This window comes from Doryrhamphus excisus, linkage group LG16 (assembly GCF_037039965.1).
Source record: "Doryrhamphus excisus strain RoL-2023G ecotype Guam linkage group LG16, RoL_Dexc_Guam_v1.1, whole genome shotgun sequence".
Lineage (NCBI taxonomy): Eukaryota > Metazoa > Chordata > Actinopteri > Syngnathiformes > Syngnathidae > Doryrhamphus > Doryrhamphus excisus.
Genome location: NC_136372.1, coordinates 17800495 through 17825394, shown reverse-complemented (window position 1 = coordinate 17825394; position 24900 = coordinate 17800495). Strand labels below are relative to the sequence as shown.

The window sequence follows — 24900 nt, the reverse complement described above, 5'->3', positions numbered from 1 at the left end:
ATTTATGACATACACCAAAACATGTATTTTAAAAAATCAAATATAATATATTGTAAGGTGCTGTTACAAAGTGTAAAGTGCCAGCCTGTCAATAAAGCATTTAAAAGGTTTTATATTGGCCACTTATACTGCCAGTTTGAAGCAACGGAAATGATCTGCACTTCATTTCAATCCCAAAGGTGTCAATCTTATTCGAAGGCGGGGCCAATCGGCGCCCAGCCAACCAAAGTGGCTTCCGCTCCCAGCCCTCTCGCTAAGCTAACAACATAGCTAGCTACATTGATTGATGTCAGGTAAACAGGATCATATACTTGTATCATATATATAAACACACACATATATATTAGACACATGACAGTTAGAGGCTTCGTCGATAATCTGCAATGAAGTTTACACAACTAGCATTGCACATTTTAACCGAACTGTAAGGCGAATCGGATAATTATCTACTATTAACTAGTCACCAGTGTAGCTTTTAAAAGGCCCGAAACAGAAAGCGAAAGTAAGCTCCAACATCTTCGTCCTCCATAAAAAGCGTGAGTCTTCAAAATGAGAGGCTCTTACGGAGACCGAGACAGAGACCGTGGTCGCGACAGGGGGTAAGAAAACAAAACATGGCCGCCTCCATGTTTTTTTGAGTAGTAGCGATGTTATTATAATAGTATTGCCATTGTTTTATAGCAGCCCTCGGTTTGGATCCAGCAGAGGCGGCCCTCCACCGGTTAAAAGGTTCGGAAACCCTGGGGACCGTTTACGAAAGAAGAGGTGGGATCTGAATGAACTTCCCAAATTCGAGAAGAACTTTTACACTGAGCACCCGGAAGTGCAACGAATGAGTCAGGTATGCACGTTCGTTAACCAGAGGATCATTTTTTTGTACTTTTCACACACCAATGTTTATTTTTTTCAGTATGACATTGAGGAGTACAGAAGGAGGAGAGAAATAACGGTTCGGGGTTCGGGCTCCCCGAAGCCCATCATCAGCTTCCATCAGGCACAGTTTCCTCGTAAGCACCTGGAAAGCGACACCAAGAAATACTTCTTCATCCTCATTCAGTTGTCTTTTCCATTTAGAGTACGTGATGGATGTGCTGATGCAGCAACATTTCAAGGAACCGACAGCCATTCAGGCGCAAGGATTCCCGCTAGCCCTCAGTGGGAGAGACATGGTGGGCATCGCTCAGACCGGCTCAGGAAAGACTCTGTCGGTGAGACCTAGTCTTTCTTTACCTTGGTTCTAAAAAATACCGGTGTTATGATGCTGCTCACAGGAGTTCAATTGGCGCCATTTTCCTTTTTGTCTTGGCACAGTATCTCCTGCCCGCCATTGTGCACATTAATCATCAGCCCTACTTGGAGCGTGGAGACGGACCCATTGTATGTATAAAAATACCGAATACAGTCATCCCTCGCCACATCATATTTCATTCAAAAATAGTGCAGATTTGTTGCCTAGATTATGATTTTTCTATTATAATGAAGCCAAATGAGGCATTCAGAGGATGCATTGTAGGATGTGATGCTATGTAGTATTCTACATTGGCCACTAGGTGTCAGCATTGTTCCTGTAATGGATCACAATCAGGCACACCAGCATCAGATTTGATTATCAGGCTTTTATTACAGGTTTGAATTATCTCACCACAATCCACATGTAATCCACATTCATTGCAAAAGAGGCCATCTTTATTCCTTATTTTCTTTCATTATGTCTACCATATTTGGTAATATGAGTGTAAAGGTGGATGGGATGTAGTAATATGAACATTTCATATCACGGTTATTGTATCCTGCTTTGTAGAAATTCACTTATCAGCGTCGGGAACCGTATAACCACGATAAACGAGGGATTGTTGTAGATTGAAATGTATTTTTTATTGATTTTTTATAGTGCTTGGTCCTGGCGCCCACAAGAGAACTGGCACAGCAGGTCCAGCAGGTGGCGTGTGATTATGGAAAATCATCTCGCATTAAAAGCACATGCGTGTATGGGGGTGCTCCCAAAGGACCCCAGATTCGAGATCTGGAGAGAGGTGTGCACCACTAGCCATTGAGCATTTATTTAGTTCCAAGGATGAAAAGGGAATGGAAAAGAAAGCGTTCTTGTTTGTTCTTTTTCAGGTGTTGAAATCTGCATCGCCACGCCGGGCCGTCTGATCGACTTCCTGGAGGCGGGAAAGACCAACCTGCAGCGCTGCACATATTTAGTTCTGGATGAAGCCGACCGCATGCTGGACATGGGATTCGAACCCCAGATTCGCAAAATTGTGGACCAGATCAGGGTGGGATCTTTAATGTCGTCACAAATTGAGAAGGTTGGAGTTCATTAATCCGTACCGGTGCGTATCCAGCCGGACAGACAGACGCTGATGTGGAGCGCCACGTGGCCCAAGGAGGTGCGGCAGCTGGCGGAGGACTTCCTGAAGGACTACGTGCAGATCAACGTCGGAGCCCTGGAGCTCAGCGCCAACCACAACATCCTTCAGATAGTCGACGTGTGCACGGATAGCGAAAAGGACAACAAGTAAGAAAGCGAACACGTCGCCGATGAGCGCTCGTTTGCACGCGTTCGCCATGACATCTTCTCTTTTAAACCCTCAGGTTGATCCAGCTGATGGAGGAGATCATGGCTGAAAAAGAAAACAAGACCATCATCTTTGTGGAGACCAAGAAGCGATGTGACGACCTCACACGTCGGATGAGACGAGACGGGTCAGCCGGGGGAAGATGATGAACCAGGAAGTAACCTGAGCAGATCGCTGACCTGCGTTGCTGTTTTGACTCGTAGGTGGCCGGCGATGTGCATTCACGGGGACAAAAGCCAGCCGGAGAGAGACTGGGTGTTGTCAGGTACAAGAAAAAAATACTCACCAGGATATGCAGTGCAGTACCACAATTGGCCACTATACCACAATTTTTTGTGTTTTAGAGTTCCGCAGCGGCAAAGCTCCAATCCTTATCGCTACGGATGTGGCGTCCCGGGGTTTGGGTATGTGCTCAAATGTCACCCGCACTCCGCACAAAACATTTCGATAGCAAGAATACGCCAGGCTGAGCCGCTGCTGCTTTTATTGTGGAAGCTGTTAGCTGTTAGCCGTTAGCTGTTAGCTGTTAGCTACTCTGGCACGGAGGTCTCCTCCCTCACCAACGTGTGATGCTTTGCTTCTCAGATCATTGTGTATCTCCGAAGCAAATCATGTTGATAGCGAAGCTAATGAAGAGCTTGAAAGATGAATTTAAGGTGAGGCTGGTGATGCAGATCAACCTTTGACCTAATTCTGTCTTCATTTGTTTTCTTTTCATTTTCTTTTGTTTGTTTCAAAGTCTCTCTCCTGCCAACTAGAAGTACACAGGCCCTCGGGAGCCTGCAGCCGGACCTAGGCATGACTAATCGAAAGCCGACTTTGGGGAGAGAGAGAGAGAGACGGCTTGATTTATCAGTCCCACACAGCCATCTCCGCCGCAGAGCCCACAGTGCCCGCCAAGCCCTCTCCCCCTTGCCGGGACCCCGACTGCCTGGCTGATTGGGGACAGGGGACGGGGGACGGAAAGAGGGGCAAAAAAATTTGATCCGAAAGTCGGGCTGTCAGGGGGGGCTCACCTCCGCCCTGCCGTCATCACCCAAGCAGTAGGACCTCAATTGGCGTTAGAGACGCTGTGGGGCGTCACCAGAAGAGCGACGCGTCCACCTGGAGCTGGGGGGGGCGGATTGCGGCCAAAGCCCCGCCGCCGTGGACGGCGGTGCTGCAGCCTGCCCTCTGACACCCCGCCATCACTGGCTGTGGCGGCTGGCCTCTCCCTCCGCGGACGTCATGTCTGGTCCTGGCTGGCAGGAGTCCTGGCCTGGAGGAGTCACCACTCTCTAAATGTTCCTCCTCCTCCTCCTCCTCCTTGACTTCCTGTTGCACACGTCATCACTTTTCCGTCATCCTAAGTCCAACTCCTCGACCCGTCATTGTCTTTCTATGTCCCTTTGGCTTTCTTTAAACCGTCTCCTGACAGCTACCCGTAGTCCCGCCCCCTCCGCTGCAGCCCCGTAGACTCCCAAAGCCGTTGTCCTCCATGCCCATCAAACCAGACCACTGCCAACAAGTCCTGCTTGCCAACAAGTCGCCTGCACCTGCAGGACTCCACTGACCGGGCCCGTTCCCGGCTCCGCCCACCAGGCTTCCCCTTAGCGTCTGTTTCTTGTTACTCGGGCTCTACCATTATACGCTGGGGCGGGGGGGCATGGGAGGAGTCGGGACATACAAATCAACCTCTCTGCAGAGGGAGGTGGGACTGCTTTTGTCCTCCTACGCCTGCAGATCCCCCCCCCCGTGAGTGGCGAAAGGGTCGGGGGGGGACAGGGGGGTAACTTTTAGAGGTCGTCACTAGATCTCTGATACAGGGTAAGTACCGTCACCCCTCTTCCCCTTTTTCTCCTCCTCCAGCCTTCATCGTGACGCTCCCTCCAATCGGTCTTCTCGGCCCCTCCCCAACGGTAATGAGAAACAGACCTCAAAACAGCAACCCCCCCCACAATGAATTATTCCGAGGAAGTAGCCCTTTTATGACTTTAGGAAGGAGGCATCCAAATGACAAAATTCATGTACAGAATCTCACAAAAGGGGGTCCGCCCCCCAACTATTCAGCACGTATTGTTTTACATGTTGGGGGGGCTCAACAGTCCAATTCATCTCCACTAGTTCAGTAATGATTTATATTTAGTAGCTTTTATATCCTCTGGTTTTAGCCTCTCAAAAATATATTTCTACCGCTTATCCTCACGAGGGTCACTGGAGCCTATCCCGGGGTACACCCTGGACTGGTGGCCAGCCAATCACAGGGCACATATAGACAAACAACCATTCACACTCACATTCATACCTATGGACAATTTGGAGTCGCTAATTAACCTAGCATGTTTTTGGAATGTGGGAGGAAACCGGAGAAAACCCACGTGCGCACGGGGAGAACATGCAAACTCCACACAGAAATGGCCGAGAGTGGAATTGAACTCCGGTCTCCGAGCTGTGAGACCTGTGTGCTAACCACTAAAACACTGTGCACCCCTTAAAACTATATAATATTTACTGTATTTTCTGGACGATAAGTCGCTCCGGAGTATAAGTCGCAAAAATGCATAATTAGGTAGAAAAAAAACATCCATAATTCGCATTTTTTGCGGGTAATTTTCCAAACTACTTGACCAAAACAGACATTACATCCTCTTGGAAGGCAAATTCTAACAATAATAAAAGAATAGCGAACATGCTAATAAGTGTAAGATATGCTATCATATTATTATTCAGCTACACCAAAAATAAACATGAACACAAAAGGTGTTTATGTAACATAAAGAGTTTTTTCATTTATAAGTCGCTCTGGAGTATAAGTTGCAGGAACAGCCAACCTATGAAAAAAAGTGGCACTTAAAGTCCGGAAAATATATCTATAAATATATAATATAAAATCATATATGGCTTGGCCGGTGTAGACTGCATTTAGAGCAGATGGCGACGGAAACAAGACTAAGTGAATCAGCAACAACGTGCAGAGGACAGGTTCGATCTCCTAACTTATCTCCTAAAAAATAGCGTGGCTACACCAGAGGATGCTAACCACTCATTAGTAAGAAGAATAGGGTGGAATTTCCAGATGGAGATGAGCCTCAAAAATCAATCAATATATACATACAATGTCTGGAGGACATATTGTTGTACAAGCTGTACACTGACTACTCTTAAGTACATAAAGAATGAATGAAGAATTGAGCCTTGAGAGTAACGTGGGAGGGGACTTTTGTGAGATGCTGTATCTCGGTTTATGGCGATCCAGATGATATCAGCGTGACTCCAATGAAAAGTATTGATGAAATATTTATATGTGTATATATATATGTATATGTATATAACGTGCTAAGTGTAGTGGCGTCCTATAGTACTATGTTGTATTAAAGGTTGCCAGGTAAGTGATGGTTTCAGATTGTCTTTGCCAAAAGCACACTTTCAATATTTAATGCAATTATGACTTTGTTCTGACTATTATTTCCGTTTTTCATCCTTCTCCAACTTCTCCCACCACACCGACCCCCTCCCCTTTACTCCCCCCCCCATTCCACCCATTTGCACCGCTCCCAATGTCTGTCCAAAAAGACGTGGAGGATGTAAAGTTTGTGATCAACTACGACTATCCCAACTCCTCCGAGGACTACATCCATCGTATCGGCCGCACGGCAAGGAGCACCAACAAAGGCACGGCGTACACCTTCTTCACCCCGGGGAACCTCCGCCAGGCCCGGGAGCTGATCCGGGTTCTGGAGGAGGCCAGGCAGGCCATCAATCCCAAACTGCTGCAGCTGGTGGACACCGGACGTGGAGGCGGAGGAGGGGGAGGCGGTGAGGGGGCGTCCATGATGATCAGGTTCTGTAAGATCTCCTGATGCCGTAACTGAACACCGATATCTGGTCCTCGCTCCAGGTGGACGTCCACGTTTCCGAGGCGGCTCCACCTCCAACAATCCCAACTTGATGTACCAAGACGAGTGTGACCGGCGAATGCGCTCCGTTGGGGGCGGCGGTGCCAAGGACAGCCGCGGCAGCAGCAGCAGCTACGCCCGCGATAATCGAGGCGGGGGCAGCCGAGACGGGGACCGCCTCACCTCCTCCTCATCCTCTTCCTCCTCTTACAGGGATCGCAGCAGCCAGGATCGAGGACGCAGCTACAGCTCCAGCTCCTACCAGAACAGCCGCAACAGCAGCGGCCAGTACAGCGGCCCCAGGGGGGGCGGCTCTGCACCGGCGGCGGGGGCGGCGGGGGCGGTCCCGCCCCCCTCGTCAGGCCCCCAGCCTCTAATGGCCCAGCAGTTCAACCCCACCCAGCCCATGATGGGCCTGATGGTTCACTCTGCGTTCCAGTTTGCCGCACCGCCGCCCCCACCGGGACGAAAGTAAATGGCACCCCATGCTTTCTCTCCACGTAGCGGCCGCTTTATTAGGTACACTTACACACTTTACACTTTTTTAGATGTTTCTTTTTGTACCTGGTAGATGGTAACATGGTGGTAACTATTTGTAGAGCAAATATGGCGTTCTTACTACTTCTCTTCCAGTAGTCGTAATGATTTTGAACTGATCTTTCCAATGTACATATGTTTTTCTCTGACATCGCAGCCAAGGTAGGTGGAACCCCAAAAGTAGGTTGGATTTGAAGATAGAATACAAAGATAGAAAAAGCAGCGGAACACAAATTTACTGGCTAAATAAGATGACCTTTTTTTTAAACTACCAAGGGCAAAAGTGCTGAATAGACCCGTTAAGAAGTTCTTTCCTAAGCTGATGTTTACTAATCTCCAAAGAGCAAAATGAATTGTTAGTACGGTGAAAGCGTGACGTTGTACTGTACTCATTCATTTTCATACTCAATAAAAGCTCTTTGTTGTGACACCGTGGATTCTAAATGGATGGATGGATGGATTACATGTATCCCATGTGCAAATTAGAATTGGCGCTCGGTTCCGGGTGACCTCGTTTCCCAGGAAAACCAGGAACTCCCTTGTAGTGCGGAATATTTGAACTGCATGAACTCTGCAGTGATGACGATTGACTGCAGATGATCGTTTTTATTTGTCTGAATATAATGAAAACGAGGAAAAAGAACAGCTCATTTTGTTAAGTTTTTTGTTGTTTGATGACGGAAGCGTATCAGATGAGGTCCAGTACACCTTTGTCGGTTTTTGGTGGTGACCAAAAGACACTTCAAAGACACGTTCCTTGACAAACACACAAAGGTCATAGTGTGGTCCAGAGAGGTTCCGGGTACACGACTGATAAATGGACATATTTGTGTGATAAGACTTTCCAGTCTTGCTCAACAAGACGACACGGACACACACACACACACACACACACATCAGTCGGGCCGAGCGACGGTACAAACGTGTTCAGCCAAAGTCAGAAACCGAAGCCACGTTCACTTGTCTGTTGTTTACCGTGTGTTTGACATCAGTTGGGGACTTTACAAACTCCTGCCAAGGGGACTTCAGCGGTGTTGCAAAAAGGGGGCCGGCTGTTGACATAACTGTTGCCGTGTTGTGTATAAAAGCAGACTGGAAGCCGAGGAGGACGACGAGACAGACTGATGAAGATGACGTGCAAGAACATTGCTCTGCTCGCGGCTTTGCTGGGTGAGAACTTCGACCTCTGCTTCACTGGACTTGAGTGCTTCAGTCTTGAGTGCTGCTAAGTGTGTGTTTGTGTTCCCGTGTGTGTGTAGCTGTGGCGTGTGTGTGTGAAGGTGTGACGTTTGGCCAGCTCTGCCAGGGGAACCCCAACAACATGCGTAGGACGTCAGACATTTGGGGTCAAGGTCACTACGGGGCTCCAAGGTGAGATGGTACTGCCTGACCGCTGGAAGCAGACAAAACAGCTAATGTGTGTGTGTGTGTGTGTGTGTGTGTGTGTGTGTCTTTCAGGGGGTCCAGGCAGCACAAAGGTCTGGACATTGAATGTGAGGACGGCTCCGTTGTCTACGCTCCGTTTGACGTCACTCTCAACGGGAAGGTCATCGTCTACACCGACCCCGCCAAGGCCGCCATCAACGACGGCATCAACCTGCAGACCGACGGTCGGCTAGCACGCCTGCACCTCCTCTCCTCTTCTCTCCTCTCCTTGACGCTGACATCGTTCCTTCTGTCCTGCAGATCTGTGCTTCAAGCTCTTCTACGTCAGGCCGGATCAGACTTCCGGAACTGTGAGCAAGGGCCAGCGTCTCGGCGTCATGCTGCCCATGCAGCAAGTCTACCCAGGGATCAAATCTCACGTTCACGTGCAGATGTGCGACAAGAGCGACCCCACCGTGTACTTCTGATGCGTTCCACTTTGCCACCTTAAGACATTTGGTATGAAACCATTTCATTTAATCCAGGTTATTGTTGTACACACACAGGTGTCAATCATAAAGAAATGCATCAACTTGTGTGGTGCGGTCTTTGTTGTCATTATCACACAGTATTTAGTACGGGGAATCAGCAGAGCCGGCCCATGGATGGGACCTTGGAGAGGTTTTTATATGCCCCCCCCCCATCTGTGATTTCCAGTCACTTCCAAAACAAATCGAATGGCATTGTTTTTATTGTTGTCTTTAATTTGTCAGCCAATTTACACGGTGAAAAAATTACAAAAACTACAAACAAATCGGAAATACAATATAAATACCCCCCAAAATAGTGACTAAATAATAATAATAAATAACCAATAGGTTGAACACATAATAAATAAGGTGTATGATGTATAAGCTCAAAATCAATACAATTTAGTGTAGAGTCTAGCCACGTGACTCCTTCAATGGGGACAACGTAAGTTTCCCTGTGATACGCATGCGCAGTGTCGCCGGGTATCCCAGGTGCCAGGACATTAATAATATGCTGTTTTAGTTAACTTATTTTATACTTACGAATTAAATCAAATGTGAAGATGAATAATAAAGGGTACGGCACTATTTTTTTATGATTTAGTTTAGTCCGCAAAGTTTACCCGGAAGTAATTTTAAGTGGCCCTGCACGTGCAGGTAAACATATGTAGAAAAAAACAGGAGGAGGACCGGGAAAAGACGACACAAAATGGAAAAAGGTTGGAGACTTTTGTTGACCTAAATATATATTGTATATTTATACTATATAAATATATGCAGTAGCGTCAGCCGGCACCAACTTAGAACATCGAGGTGGGCGTCTCTCGTTTGGACTTTTCGTCTTTAGCATTAGCATCTCGTTTCCACGCAACAGGAAGATTAGTGTAGTCGACAAAGGTTTGAAGCTCGCTACTGCCATCTGCAGCATTAAAGTGGAAACGCAACGAGGATTCAAATAACGTGATTTTGTTACCCCACATCGAATTAAGCTCCTCGTCAGCTCCTGTCAGTTACATCCAACATTACCAATAAGTATATCACACTTTACTCCTACTGCAGATCTTCTTATTTCTTCTTATTATTTTTCTTATTTATTATTTCTCTTTGGGTTTTTCCCTTCAGGGGTTGCCACGGCAAACCGATCTCCTCCATCCAACCCTGTCTTCTGCATCTGTCCTCCTTCACTACAACCATAATCCTCCTCTTTGGTCTTCCTCTACGCCTCCTACCTGGCAGCATCCTTCTACCAATATATTCACTATATCTCTCCTCTGGACATGTCCCAAACATCTCAGTCTGGCCTAAAGGACTTAGTCTCCGAGGCCTCTAACATGTAATGTCCCTCTGATGTACTCCTTCCTGATCCTATCCATCCTGGTCACTCCCAAGGAGGACCTCAGCATCCTCATCTCCGCTACCTCCAGTTCTGCTTCCTGTCTCTAGACCAAACAACATGGCTGGTCTCACCAAAGTTTTGTTTACCTTTCCTTTCATTTTAGCCTGTAACCTCACTCTTCCACTTGGGTCCCTCTCATTCTCTGTACTTCTCTGTTGACATTCTTAAAGCAAATACTGCATCTGTAGTATGTTTTTGGCATGAAACCATACTTCTAGCTTCAACTACTCTTTCCCATGACTTCCTGGTATGGCTTATTAGCTTTAACTTTTGTTCTTAAAAATGGGCACCAACACACTTCTCCTCCGTTCCTGGGGCATCTTCTCCCCACCTAAGATCCTCTTGAACCACCCAGTCAGGAACTCTTCTACCTCTCCCAGACACCTCCATCCCTCCGTCAGGACCAAGTGCCCATTTCCTCTTTACCAATCTTTGCTACTTCCTGGTCCACAGCAGATATTTATTCTACATGCTAGATGTTGGTGTGAATAACACAAACTTGCAACACAGTACCTTCAAATTCATCCCCTACCCCCCCCCCAGAAAAACCTTTATTGTCACTTCTGCATATTTAATCGTCGTTATGCTCTTGCACAAGTCAAATGTACATTGGTATTTACAAAGAATTGGTTAGTAGAGCGAGAGAAGGAAGTGAGGATGGAGTGCTCAGCATGATGACAAACTAAATGCAGTTCATGAGATTTTTTTATACTTAAACTTAGAAATGGCGTGAATGTAACAATGAAACTAATATGAAGCAGGTTTAATGAATGAAATGACAGAAATCAATTCAAACGTGTTATTGGGAAAAGAAATGACAAGAGGCACATATGGCAGAAAATACACAATGTCACAGTACTTTTTTTTTCTCTCCGTTACACAAAAAAGGAAACTCCCAGATTGACGAAAGACAAAAAAAAGATGATTCAGCAGTTTTGGTTTGATAAACTATGACCAGGTCATGTGTGTGTTTTGTTTTGGCGTGTTGACTTTCACGGGCAGGCGGGATGTCGGAGCATGCAGAGGGTGAAGGTAAAATTGTACACAATCGAGACGTGTGCTCAAGACCCGAGAACTTGAAGCACACCAAGTGAGCAGATATGCACATACAGTAGTTGTCAGTTCTTCGTTGGTAGCACGGTCTTTAAAAGAACCTGGGGGGGGGGGAAAGCAGCCACATAGCAGAGACCGGGCAAAGCAAAGTCAGTAAAAGCATGTACGCACACAGCATGAAGCAGGAAGCAGGAAGTCCTAGCAGGTACAGAGCAATCAAGAAGCAAAAAGGAGGAGACCACGTTTAATAATCCGGGGATGGTAGAGTTCTGTGGGTTGTTTTAACGCTATAGATGCCCCCACGTGTCTGGAGCAGGAAACTGTTGGAGACTTCCATTCTCACTGTGCTCCTGCTCTCCTATTGTGAAGCTTAATCTGTACTGCAGCTCAACTTTCTCCTAAAATGGAAACACAAACGGAAACAATGTAGATGATCCAGACAGGCAACCACTTCAATATGTGTATATATGTAAGATGTCCCTCGTCTATCACAGTTAATTGGCTGCAGACCCAACCGCAATAAGTGAAATGTTGCAATGTTATGATACAACAGCATTCACCAAATGTGTTTCTAAAATGGCCGCACCTTGTTTGGGTTTGCCAGGAGCATGATCTGTGTGACGGCAGCAGGAGGAAGAATGGGATTGAACGCAGGAAGGTCCGTTCCTGAAGGTGCCTGCAGCTTCACCGCCACTGACTGCAAGCGGTAAATGAAAAAAACCAATTCACCGCTCACATCGGCAAATGAAAGATGTCATCTTATGTACATATCGGAGGGCAAAACGAGACAAGACGCCCACTCAGACCTTCTGTGTCGAAATTAGGAAGCTGATGTTTGTGACGGGCACGGGAGCGGAGGACAGCATGGAGATGATCACCACCAGCACGTCGGGGCGAGATGGAGGTGAATCACGTGCAACGTGGAGGAGAACGCGTAGATTGTGTCCGTCAAAGACCGTGACAGGTAACAGACTACCTGAAAGAGTGATCATGTGACACAATACAGGTAGATTCTAAAAACAAAACATGTGGACTTACTGGGCTTAATGGATTCCAGAGGTACAAAAACATCGGCCAGGGAGACCTCGGCAGACGGAGTCTCCGTGTGAGCGGGGGTCATGTCCAACAACGTGGGGCCAAGGCTGGGTTCTGAGTGGAGGAGTAGTGAGGGATGGTCTGAGACAAAGGCTGGGATGGGGTTGGGGGTAATGTTGGACCCCAACTTGCTCTGTAAATCTCGCAGAGTTGGTTTGGACTGCTGTTTGTCCCTACAAGCAGACACAATTACTACTTATCTCATGCACGTGTCCAAAAGGGTCACTAGCAAAAGTGCATCTTCATGACGGAAATGGGAAGAACAGTCACATGACCGCAGTCCATGCTGCTGCTTCGTCCCTTCTTTAAAAGCCTGTTCCACGTTGGACCGTTTTGCAGTCTTTCAAGATGTCATATGAACATTCCTTTAGTGACTGCTCACGGAACATGCAACATGGCAAACGGAAGTGCCTTGTAAAGAAAAGGGAAGTTTATTCCCATTTATAGATGGGGAAAACCAGGACCGCACATGTAAACGTGGAAGAGGCTTTAGTAGAAGAATATCAAGCAGAGGAGTTTTCTACCATTTAACCTGCAGGCCCTCAGGAGGGAGGGACTGCTGCAACAGCGTCTTTCCCAACAAGTCCAGCTCATCAAGGGCCGAACCTCTGGGGGCCGAGCCCGGGGAGATGGGATGGGAGGGTGCTTCTGGACTCAGGAGGAGACTGGGTGCTGCTGGGATGTCTGCATCGATGCTGTCTGACGACTGGAAGTGGAAATTTTCGATTAAAAATAATGAGGATAATGGAAAAATGTGATAGATTGTTGCGGCAACGCCTGCTTCCCACCTGGAAAGAATCCCAGGCTGTGGAGTCCTCCGGCTGTGAGGTCGGATTAGAGGTGTGTGTTCCTTCACTTAGACCTGGAGGGGACAACACAATATAAAATACATTTTAATAGACGCTCTAAGACGCTTCTGCCTGCCATTTTTTTCCTGATGCGACTTATACTCGGGAAATATTGTAATTGTAGTTTTAAAATGCGCTTATTCTAATGAGTTGTAAAAGCGATGTGGTTACCGAGCGACATGAGCTCGTCGTCAAGTAAAGAGATGCCAGTCTCCTGTGAGGTTGCATTGAGGCTGTCAGTTGGAGTCGGGAATTCCGGGAAGGAGGGAGGCGACTGGGGTGATGTGTCCAAGCCAGACAGATCCAGCAGTGCTGTTCCCCCTGCTGGGTTGAACATGGAAATTAAAAGATTTGGCCAATCCGTTCACGAGTCACGGCTGATCGGCGTCTCCCCCACCTGGTTGTTTCTGGGCGTTTAACGCATTGTTGCCGTTGACGACCTCCCCCTTCACCTGCTGTTTGTACAGGTTGATGACATGAGTCAGGCTGTCGTTGGCCTGCAGGATCTCCGCTGTGGAATGTTTAGAACAAAGTAAAAGCAGGCATTGGTCCAATGGTTCAAGATGGCGGAGATGCTTTGGGGAAACTCACCGAGAGCTTCGTCGTTATCTTCCGTATCACTTGCCAGTCTGAACAGCGTGGGTCTCATTTTTTCACAGCGCTGGTAAAGGTCCTTTTAAAAGAAGCAAACAATCAGTTCTAATGAACTTAGTCTGAGTGACCTTTACTTGGCCAAACCCTGGTGGTAATTCAAACGTGAACGCTGCTGACCAGACCAAAAATGCCTCTCTGCTGACCCTGGCATTGCCCCTACCCGTGGAAGTCATTTTGTAACGGGGGCAAGCAATTTGGCCGAGGGCGTCCCTGACTTCATGCAGTCTACTGTGCAGCCTTTGGTGCAATGATGGAAATACTCGTGTGGATGCTCGGCGAACCGTACCCAAGTACTCTCTGTCCAGGCCCGAGTCCCGACCTAATCTGACGTTGCAACGAAAAGAGATTGTAAAGGCTCACCTGTATGAGCTCCAAGTTGCTCTGACTCGTGGCCGTGCTGTCGTAATCCTGCAGGAGCTGGGTCAGCAGGCTGACGCTCTCATTCACCTCCTGAATGGCGCTGACCCGCTTGGACACCTTCTCTGCTCGCTTCTGATCCTACCATTACAAAAAAATGGGGGTTATAATTTAGTGCACATTACAAGTAAAGATGACGGCCAAATTACCCAAAAAAATGCTGTTTATATTTTTTTTAAAGCGAAAAAGAAGAGTTACCTCTTGGACCATGTCCTTGATGAGTTTGTTGGCAGCTTTCAAGTCCTCAGGATGCGAGCTGTTCAGCAGGCGTGACAACATCTGGTAAAGCCAAAAGCAGGATTAAAAAGAAGGCAAAAAAAAACAAGCGCTCATGACTAAAAGCAGCCCCGCACTGCATATGACAGAATTCAAACCAATTCAAGTGTTATACACGCCATGGTTCTTACTTTGGACTTCTCTTCATCCTCAAAGATAGCATTTTTGGGTCTGGGAGGAGGAGGAGTAGGTTGTAAATCAGGGGGCAACTGGGGGTCTTGTTTGAGAATACCTGCAAACGATAAGACTACACTTTAGGTGGCTTTTAAAGAATTTCATACATACATAATATGTGTGTAAAACTAAAAAAAAGTGTTTTCTGTTAATATTTTGGGCTTTCTGGAACAGATGAATCTGATTTACATAACTTATTATAGTAAAAATGCATTCAGTTAGAGTACGTTTCAGTTACAGACCAGATTAATGATGCTAACCAAGGTTCCACCGTATGTGTAAAATACAACCATGTCTGGAAATCGACTGTACATTGCATCCAACTGAAAGACCCCTACCTTGCTTCTTTAGCATCTGATAGGCATCCAAGATCTTGGCCTCATCAGGCAGACCTAAAGTCCAGCTGTAGATCAACTCCAAGACCTTCTTCTTCACTGGCTCCGGTGACCGGGAACCCAGGTACTGTGTGTAAGGAATCGATGTCAGCGACAAAGAGTTAAACGTGTCAGAGAAAGCCAAGCCATGCAGACCCACTCATGATAACTTTACCTTTGGAGAAACTACTTTGATAAGTTCATTGAGAAAGCGGAACTTGCCCACTTCATTGTGAAACCTTTTCCCGCAGTTTTTCATACAGGTCTCCAAAACCTGGCAAAGAAAAGGACACATGCCTGGATAGCAGGAAATGTTTGGGACATATTATGAATTTGTGCCAGCTACCCCTTCTACTCCTCTACTGCAACACAAAAAGAAGAGAAAATTTGGCAACAAAAAAAAAAAACTACCAGTCTTGCCTGTGCTATTATTTTCTTGACAAATACATACGACCCCAAAGTTTGATCCCCATTAAGTTGACTTACTGACTTGAACTCGAAATTCGGCACACACCTTTAGGGGATTGACATGTACATGTCTGTAAAATTTGAGCAACGCTGGTTGAAAGACGTATTAGCTGCCAGCAACCAATGCATCTTTGAGTCTTAGCAACTAACTGCCCATGTGTATTATGTAGTACGCTAACATGTCTTCCAAAGCAATTTCAACACATTTGACAAAAAAAACGTTGACTGAACACCTAAGTGCACTTTAGCGACACTAGACATACCTGCACGATCTAAACAAGCAATACAATAAGGGTTCTTGTCCAGGTGTACATAATGTGCCGAGTGCATGTTTACCAGTAGAGCCTGCATGGCCTCCCACTCCTGTGGAGATTGTATCTTGTGGGCCAACAGCCTGGTGGCCAGCTGAGGTCTGCAAAAGGATACAAAAACAAGACTCTAGTACTAACGGTAGCGAATATTATCTTTACGTGCACCAAGCTTACCCCTCCAAATCATTGTTGAGCTGTTCACAGAAAGCGTTGATGCTGCTCCAGTCTGTATCTCTATTCAGAGGGTTGGTTGCTCTGTCTGAAATGTTAAACAGTCAGGCAACAGCTAGCAACACTTCTCACATTACACCATTGAGGAGCCAATGTAAACAAACAGCCTGCATCTCTTCTTTGTGATAAAGTAGATTTTAGTATTCACAATATTTAAATTTCATCTCTTTTTGGCTACATTTACGCATTTCCACTCTTATTTTAGTGGTGTTTTCTTCTATTGTGAGAATATAGCAACCATACCAGCTCAAATGTACACACCTGCCTTAGTGTTAACGTTAGCTAGCTTGGCGGTGAACTCGTGACTGTCTCTTTGTAATCTACAACTTTGTTATCGGTTCACGGCTTAAAAACAATCAAAGCAAAAAGCTTGGTTGATTACACCAAAAGTCCCATATGGGTGCCATGGCATACCAAAAAAAAGATAGGAACCATCGAGCCCCGAAGCTAAAAGGACGCCCATTGTTGCCGTGTTGACAGCTGCCAGGTACAGGTAGCTCCGGAGCTACGTTAGCATCCTGGATGTCACGGAACCATCTTCAGCCTTCGTTGCCCTCTCGAGGGGCGTTTCGGTCAATTGACACCACGCACATGTGATTCAGAAATCATATTTTGGAACTTATGCAGCCTCATGGCAACATGGCGACTCGATTTATGATGAAATACTCACTGATACGTGACTCCAAACTCTCCGTTTCTGGCGGAGCAGCCATCACTGCGAGATTTATGTCGCTCTTGCGTCCGCCTCCCCGAGAGCCACGCAAGAGCACGTAGAAGCCGTGTCAACGTAGAACTACAGTGAATAGATATAGTATTTCCGCTAAAATACCTGTCTGTTGTAGCAGTCACTTCAGAAACAATATATTAATTGAGTCAGAGGAAAAATTAAAGCTACAAATATATTGTAGTTGTCATTAAATCGTACTTTTGGACTCAAATTAAATGCAACAGGGATTCTAATGTAGTACTTCTACGAGCGTGGAACATACGCCCTAATACCGGAAGTCAGTCACATTTCAAATTAAAAGCCAGGGTGAGTTTTGCTACACTACAATATAAACATTGGACACACCTGTCTTATTGTTAACGTTAGCTAGCTTGTGTCCTAAATGTTTGATCCGATCATTTAGCCCCTAAGATGTGTCATAATAGTGTTATTAGATATATATACCAAAACCAAACGTGTGTTTTAATGATGACTGATTGGATTACAAATCCTCATGTGATTCCTATTATGTGTTGTTCTGTACAGCAGTCACGTTGCAACTTCAGCATTGAGTAGTATTGAAAATTACACATGTTTCTTTTGGTAGTTTTTCTCAACTTCTATATTTTGCCACGAATCAAACTAAGACGTTTTAAACAACACATTTCCTGCATCGTGGATGGTGTAAAATTACACAAATGTTTTCTTTTAAGACATTACAAGCGAACAGTAGGTTTGGGGATATTGCAAATTTGGTATCGATCTCATATCTAGTAAATATAAGCACAGTATTGCCAGTACATTTTACTTGAAAGTGTACCACTGAATCGATTATTCGGCATTTGCTTCGATCCGCCCAGCACGAGTAAACAGTGCATTGTCTCCCTCTAGCGGCAGCTATTATACGGTGCAGCGATTGCGGGAACACAGCATGACGGACGACAGCCACGAACGGGATTGTTTAATTTTGATAAACACTTTGTGGGCCTTCAAGAAGTGCAGATGTTTGGATATTCTGCAGCATTTCCGCCACATTTACGAGCAGCGCTGTGATATGTCGTGAAAAATGACTACTGTGAGTGGATTTCTGACGAGCGATAGAAACTCGGGGCTAATGTGAGTCTTTTTCTTTTTTTTGTGAAAACCATTGACGACTTCGGAAAGTCAAGGCCTGTCCCGTCACAGCGTTTGCAGATGTAACCGCTTCCCGTTGCCTCCACTTAGGGAAACATAGTTGTGCGTGGATGTCAACTGAGTCCTGCCTCATGTGATGAAGGCTGCAATCACACATGACATGATGGCATCATCGCACACTTTGCTGCAATGGTGCAGACAAACATGCGGCACTTACCCAAATGTGGAAATAAAGAATTTATCAAGCTCATTCAGAGACGGACTTGCATTCTGTGCCATCATCAGCAAGCACCGCCCAGACCTGATGTGAGTATTCTTTCCTGTGTTTACCTCCATTGGTTTCTACTGGCTAATCTGGACCTGACAGTGTGGTGGGACTAATCTCTTAGTAGTCCCTAATCGTCCCCAATCTCTCTAGACACCTTTTTACGCTTAAATTGGATTACTTGTGGCTTGCTTTGACATAAATGCACACATTTATAAATACTTTCTGTGTTCAATTATTAAGTCTTGTCATTATGCTGCCTTCCCTCAGAGATTTCAGCTCCCTCTCCAGGGCAAACATTTATGAAAATAACCAACTGGTGAGTCACGCCCACACACGTCACAGGAGAAGCATGCATGCTCACAAAAGAATACCGGTCATATTCAATATATAATCATATTAGGATAACGCTCTGTTTTTAGGCCTTCGGGGTTGCAGAGACAAAACTCGGCATCCCTGCTTTTCTCATCCCAAAAGACATGGTGGCCACCCAGGTGCCGGACTACTTGAGCGTCATCACTTACCTCTCCCAGTACTACCACTACTTCGGCAGAGTATCCAACGGTCGGTGATGTATAATCATGTCTTTTTCGACCTTTAGTAGAAATTCTAAAAACTTACTTGGTTTGCACGTTCAACAAGCAAACACAATATTGACATTTTCTTTCATTCTATTTTCACGGTACTGTGACTTTCACGTTTTGGTATTATATAGTAATACAGTAATACCTCACCACTTTGTGGCTTCACAATCGCCAAAAAGATAATTGATAAATCATGTAGTTTATTATGGCAGTATTAGTCATTGAATTATTACATTTAAGCATGTTACATATCTTTTGCCAAATGTAAGCACATTCAAGCATAAAAATAGCTTAAAAAAAACTAAAATACAAATATAAGGCATTGGAAGACACATTCAAAGATGTTGTATTATTCTACACTGGTCACTAGGTGTCAGTAATGTCACTGTAATGTTTGTTGAGATGCACGAGCACCAGACTTGACTGCCTATGTATTATTATTATTATTATGTATTATTGCAGATGTAAATAGTCTCACGACAGACACAATAATCCCTGACATGGGCTACGTCCAAGCTAAAACTCAACTCTGAAACTCCGACATTTACATTATTATATATCTTATTTCTGTCTTAAATGGCTTATTGTCTCTTATTTTGTCTTATTTAGTGTGTGAGTGGTGACCGGTCATTCTAAATTTAATGTTAAAAATTGTATTTAGAAGGTTTTCCATGCTCCGACAGTATTCCGTTTCTAAATAAGGAATCCTACTTTGCGGAAATTCACTTATGACCACACGGTCTGGAACTAAATAACTGTGATAAACGAGGGATTGCTGAATAACAATTACCGTATTGACCCCAAAATATAAGGCTGTATTTTTTTCTTTAAGATAAATTTGTATAGACGGCCCCCTTAAGTGAAAAAGGTGTAAAATTACACAAATAATAATAATTTTTCGGCGTGCGCCTGAAGACGCAGTCAAAGCAAAACAACATGTTATCTTCAGAAGTGATGATTTGCATTTCCTCTCTTGACTTTGCAGCAGGTTCTTCCACTTTGAGGTCGTCACTCATCATCTCATCAAACAAGGTGATAAACAGGAAATCTCCTAAATGCTTTTTTTTTTCTTTTAGTTTTTTCTGTCATCTTCTGGTGTTGTTTTGTGCGTTTTCAGAGCTCCTCTGCTCTGCCATCCGGTAGAGATGAACACCGTCCTGGTAGAAGAGCACACACTATGTGCCATTTTTGTACCAAACCTGTCCACCTTGTTGAGAGACATGTGATCCAAGGAAAGATCTACCACCGTAGCTGTTTCAGGTAAGTCAACAATGACGCAATGTATCATCTGTGCATTGATCATATTGGTGTTACGGTGACAAGAACCGAACTGGAGATGTTTCCACCTCTTCCAGATGCAAAGTGTGCCGCGGCACCCTAGTGGCGGGCTTTTACACGCCGGGAGAAGATACCTGCTCTGTTATTTGTTCCGATCATCCAGAAAATGACGCAAAGACTCGACGTGACGAGACGCTGGAGCTGTGGCAAGGGTGCTTGTCTCTCGGCGGCTCGACTCTCATCAGCGCCCCTCGCTGCGCTGAGGAAACGCAGTCACATGACGGACTGGTTTATAAACCGGTGGAGCAAACAGCGCAGCGCGAGTCGTCTGGCTCATCCGGCAGCATGTCTTCTCCACAACTTCTCCCGCCAGAGGTTGACGACACAAAGAAAGTTGACGAAGAAAGCGGACAAAATGAATCTCCAGACGTTCTTGCGGAAAATTCCGACGAAGAGCCGCAAAGCGAGGCAGACTCCGAGCTTTTTTTACCTTGTTTACCAGAAACTAACCAAAGTAACAATCTGGCATCCAAGCAGACGACTCAACCTTCCTGCACAGGTACTATTACTCTTATTCTTACTATTGCATATGTTTAAGGAATCTCTTACCGTTTTATAGATACTCAGTAATACTCAATAAATACTGCAAAGATGGACCCGGGTAGACATGCAAATTCACTATCGGTACCCAAATAGATCCCAGGTTCCCAAAGTGGCTTCCATACATTTTCATGGGGGTATGTGTAAAATAAAATTAAATTTAAAAAAATTAATATCACCTCGTACTTCGTTACGAGGTACATTATTAAAAAAAAACAAAAAAAAAACTGTATTATGAAAGCAGGAAGTGAACAAATGTAACAGTTACTGATTGTAAAAGTACCAGATAGAGGGGTAGGATTTAATAAGCTTTGCTTCTTCCTACTCCTTTTGGACATGTGGAACTGGGAACTGATTATGGGATGCATTCAATTGGAATCTGTAATAAAATGAAATAAAACCATTACCATTACCAAAAGCAGCGCCGCTACAACGCTCAGAATTATGCAGTGCGCTTGAACGCCTCATCACGTGAACAGCGCCTTAGGTGTTATTTTGTGTGCTTTTTTTTTTTTAAGCGTGTAGGAGTAGCATGTAGAAGTACATGGCTTCAAGTCAAATGTCCCGCGGTGGACGGGACTGGGAACAGTTTGGGAACTACTCAAATAGATACAGAGGTCCCTCGTTTATTGCGGTTCATCGTTTCAGGCGGGACGGTGATGAGTGAGTTTCTTATAAGTAGGATTCCTTATTCATAAATGGAATATTTTCATAGTTAATTAGATATTTAGGAAGAACGACTGTACTTACTTGATGTTGTAGTTAGTAAGGTCATTTTTTTGTTCTCTTTGTTTTCCTGTGCAGGCACTTCCTCTGTTCTAAGTCAGTCGCCAGCCATTCCATCTCACAAGTAAGTTAAAAATAAACCAAAAATGTCCATCATTACAGCATAAACCCTCCATAGCAATGCAATATCATGTTGTTCTGTCTGTGGTAGAACATTTAAAGATTTCCATCTCATGGACCGATTAATTTCCCTCCTCCAGACCCAAAAATCCAGTAAAAACCAACCATCCATGGTTGGGAATCATCCATCCTGGACCTTGGACACAACTGCCCCCTGTTGAAAGCCCAGGACCCTTCAGACATTGCAAGGGGGGGTTGACTTGGTACAGACCAAGAGTCCCTCCTCCCAATCCTTTCGGTGAAGACCTGCATGAAGATCCCGAAGAGAAGCACGGTCTCAAAGACGTCAATCCGCTTCCTTCCTCAAATTTGGAGGGAATGGGGAACGTTATGAGCGGTGATCACAATCCCGTTTTGCCAAGAAGTATTTCCGTCCCGGCTGTCAAATCGACATCTGGGCCCAATGACATGACCCACGATGATGATCCGGACTCTTCCTCACAAAGCCAGGTGGGGAAGACGATAGATCTCGGAATATGACCATTTTCTTCTCCTTAAAGGCGCAGACTCACAGAGCTGCTGGAGTAAAGATCCTTTAGGAATGCTAATGCTTTGTAAACACGCGGAATGAAGCAGGTTTTTAAGTCTACATCTGTGGGTAAATGGATCCCAGTGGGCGGCACAGGCTAGCTAGCTAGCTGATGCTGGGTTCAAATCTCCGCTTGGAGTTTGCAAGGTCTCCCCCGTGACTGGACGAATCCCTCGTTTATTGCTTTTAATTCCAGATAATTCCGTGATAAATGAATTTCCTTCCTTATTTTTAATTAAAGCGGCTGGCGACCAGTCCAGGGTGGACCCCGCCTCTCGCCAAAAGACAGCTGGTATAGGCTCCAGCACCCCCGCGACCCTCGTGAGGAAAAGCGGTAGAAAATGAATGAATTAATGATTTTTTTATTAAAGCATTTTCCTAGTTAAGATGATTAGAGCCCTCCAGACATGAAATAACACCCCTATAGTCACCTTTACACACTATAGTAGACATAAGAATAATATTTTTATTCTTTTTTACTTTACTACGTATCATTGTAACATTACTGACGCCTACTGTACAGTGTACTATGTGACCAGTGTAGAGTACTACACATCATTACATCTTTGAATGTGTCGTCTGAATGCCTTACATTCCTATTTTAGCTCATTTAGCCATTTTTAAGTTGAAAATACTTAATTTTGCCAAAAATATGTAGTTTTTTTTCATATTCCACCATGAAACAGTGATGATATATTAATGAATACATTTTTGGAAAACCATGACGGGGTGGGGCACAAACCATTGGAGGGTGCCCAATGGGATACATTTTTGGGGAGATTTTTGTAGTATAAACCCTGACTGTTTTTTTTTTTTTGCAGGTTTGCAAAGGGAAACATAATTTCGATACAAACACGGAGATGCCAAAATCGAAGACATGTCAGGCCCTGACATCCGGACGGTGTCCTGCTCCTGGACACGGCTTCCCGCTCATTAAAAGAAAGGTGTTCTGATTTAAAGCTTTGTGTTTGTTTTTCTACATTTCTGAGAAATGCTTACATATTTGTTGATTGACAGGTGCAGGCGCACCAGGATGCTTCTGCTGCAGACCTGCAGGTGGAGACAAGACAACTGAATAAGCAGCTGGAGGCACTGGAAGAACGAGGCATCGACATGGAGAGGAATCTCAGACAGTGCAAGAATGGTCATCATAACGTGTTTATTATTTTAATGTGGTGAACATTAATATGGCAATTCCTATATTTTTTTTTCATTTCAGATAAAGAGGAAGAAGAACTGCTGATGAAGTGGCTTTCTCTTATCCAGGAGAGGGACTCTCTGATGCGACGAGATACTGAGCTGGTTTATCTGTAAGTACTGCAAGGGTGGGACAGTATATAATAATATACAATATATTCATTAAGCCATATTATTATGCTTACTATATTGGGTAACGCTTGTGTCAAGGTGACAATAGGGGTGCTATTTCATGTCTAGAGGGCTCTAATAATGCTAAAAACTGCATTTAGAAGGTTTTAAGCAGGTTTCTTTTCATATTTGCTTTTCATAAAGACTGTGAAATAACCATGCAGTTAACCGTGCAATAAACCCTTATTTACCCTTGTGGGACTCATGTTTTTTTTTTTGTGGGAGTTTTCTTTTTCCTGTGTCACAGAAAATGTGACTTTTTGTGCATTTTGTGGCAGGATAAAGCAACAGAAGCTGGAAGAGAGGCAGGCCGACGTGGAGTACGAGCTGAGGCGTCTCCTCAATAAGCCAGGTGAGTGTGTTTCTGGCGCCGTTGTTAGCGATTTCCTTCATGATGTTCTGTTCCTTCCATTCAGAGAACGTCTGGAGCGAAGACGATAAGAGTCGAGAGCAAAGCCTGATGGCTGAGCTTGTTGTCGTCATCGAGCAAAGGAACCAGATCGTCGGCATTTTAGACCAAGACAGACAGAGGTGCGTTTAAAATGTACAATCCCGACATCCTAGATTACGTGGTGCAAAGTAGTAATGCAATTCCGTGTTCCCATTAGGGAGCGGAAAGAGGATGTGCTTTGGGAAGTGATGACGAAGAACGAAGGTGAGGGAAAAACATGATGTTTTTGTGTTCATCTTCTGTTCATCATCTCTTCTCAGAATTCGAGAAAGAAGGACTTAGAGAGCTCAAGAAGTCAAAAGGAAAGTTCAAGCCCTCAAAGGTTTTTAAAAAGCTGAACCAGAAAGTAGAACATTCCAAGGAATCCGCTGACAAAAAGCCCTGAAGACCTGTCAAGACCGCAGAAGATTAAAAGCAAAGAATCTCACACCACAAACGGATCTATTCTTGTAAGTGATAACATGCGATGGTCCTGCTTCACTTTTTACTCTTTGTAACTGACAGCAAGTTCATGGTGAGGAGAGATCTGTATCACAGATGGGAGAAAATGTCTACATTTGTATGTGTAATTAATGCATGTTTTATTACAGATGTATTTCTGTTGGTAAATAAAAGATATGTGTACATACACGATGTAAAAGTGCCGGGAAATTGGAATACTCTACCCTCATTTAAACATGCACCACTTGCTTGAACAGGAAACTTGCAGGTATTGTCGCAAGATGGCGCCAGAGCTTTTTAAACTGTCGGAACGCGTAATTATTTATGCTAAATTGAACACTTGCTTCTTTTCAGTGCGTTTCTCTGAAGCTCAATTTTAACCCACAACCATACACCATGTAAATGTTCAACATAAAAATCACATTTTATAACACTTCATTCTCGGATTA

At 44.8% G+C, this 24900-nt stretch overlaps 4 protein-coding genes across 6 annotated transcripts; 3 read left to right on the top strand and 1 right to left on the bottom strand.

The window, feature by feature from the left end:
- The first annotated feature begins 226 nt into the window (after positions 1–226).
- Positions 227–7689, top strand: ddx17 (DEAD-box helicase 17). Of its 2 annotated transcripts, none has more exons than XM_078797441.1 (13): positions 227–599; positions 685–841; positions 911–1007; positions 1075–1208; positions 1312–1377; positions 1892–2033; positions 2122–2282; positions 2352–2524; positions 2602–2712; positions 2789–2850; positions 2930–2989; positions 6138–6380; positions 6463–7689. In XM_078797441.1, exons 1-13 carry the CDS (start codon positions 550–552, stop codon positions 6933–6935), a joined length of 1929 nt encoding a protein of 642 aa, XP_078653567.1. In that variant the 5' UTR covers positions 227–549; the 3' UTR covers positions 6936–7689. The 2 variants fall into 2 exon arrangements, with proteins under 2 accessions (XP_078653567.1, XP_057904815.2); XM_058048832.2 differs by having other exon boundaries at positions 228–599; positions 682–841; positions 6463–7688.
- Positions 7690–8075: 386 nt separating this feature from the next.
- Positions 8076–8958, top strand: LOC131103012 (leukocyte cell-derived chemotaxin-2-like). The gene is made up of 4 exons (XM_058048833.2): positions 8076–8167; positions 8257–8368; positions 8456–8607; positions 8684–8958. The coding sequence occupies exons 1-4, from the start codon at positions 8122–8124 to the stop codon at positions 8848–8850; spliced, it is 477 nt and encodes a 158-aa protein (XP_057904816.2). The 5' UTR covers positions 8076–8121; the 3' UTR covers positions 8851–8958.
- A 1871-nt stretch (positions 8959–10829) lies between these two features.
- LOC131103010 (ADP-ribosylation factor-binding protein GGA1-like) lies at positions 10830–17183 on the bottom strand. Of its 2 annotated transcripts, none has more exons than XM_078797440.1 (17): positions 16860–17183; positions 16133–16217; positions 15984–16059; positions 15355–15453; positions 15144–15267; positions 14763–14863; positions 14554–14634; positions 14299–14436; positions 13876–13957; positions 13683–13795; positions 13456–13612; positions 13225–13298; positions 12961–13142; positions 12380–12609; positions 12148–12317; positions 11928–12038; positions 10830–11739 (listed from the first exon to the last, which is right to left on the bottom strand). In XM_078797440.1, the coding sequence occupies exons 1-17, from the start codon at positions 16900–16902 to the stop codon at positions 11629–11631; spliced, it is 1977 nt and encodes a 658-aa protein (XP_078653566.1). In that variant the 5' UTR covers positions 16903–17183; the 3' UTR covers positions 10830–11628. The 2 variants fall into 2 exon arrangements, with proteins under 2 accessions (XP_078653566.1, XP_057904812.2); XM_058048829.2 differs by having other exon boundaries at positions 13456–13608; positions 13682–13795; positions 16860–17182.
- On the top strand, positions 16479–24763 carry LOC131103009 (MICAL-like protein 1). Its single transcript, XM_078797361.1, has 15 exons — positions 16479–18335; positions 18565–18613; positions 18717–18858; positions 19864–19910; positions 19996–20138; positions 20234–20715; positions 21561–21606; positions 21731–22112; positions 23013–23135; positions 23209–23335; positions 23411–23501; positions 23838–23911; positions 23976–24090; positions 24168–24214; positions 24271–24763. Exons 1-15 carry the CDS (start codon positions 18166–18168, stop codon positions 24393–24395), a joined length of 2163 nt encoding a protein of 720 aa, XP_078653487.1. The 5' UTR covers positions 16479–18165; the 3' UTR covers positions 24396–24763.
- The last annotated feature ends 137 nt before the right edge of the window (positions 24764–24900 follow it).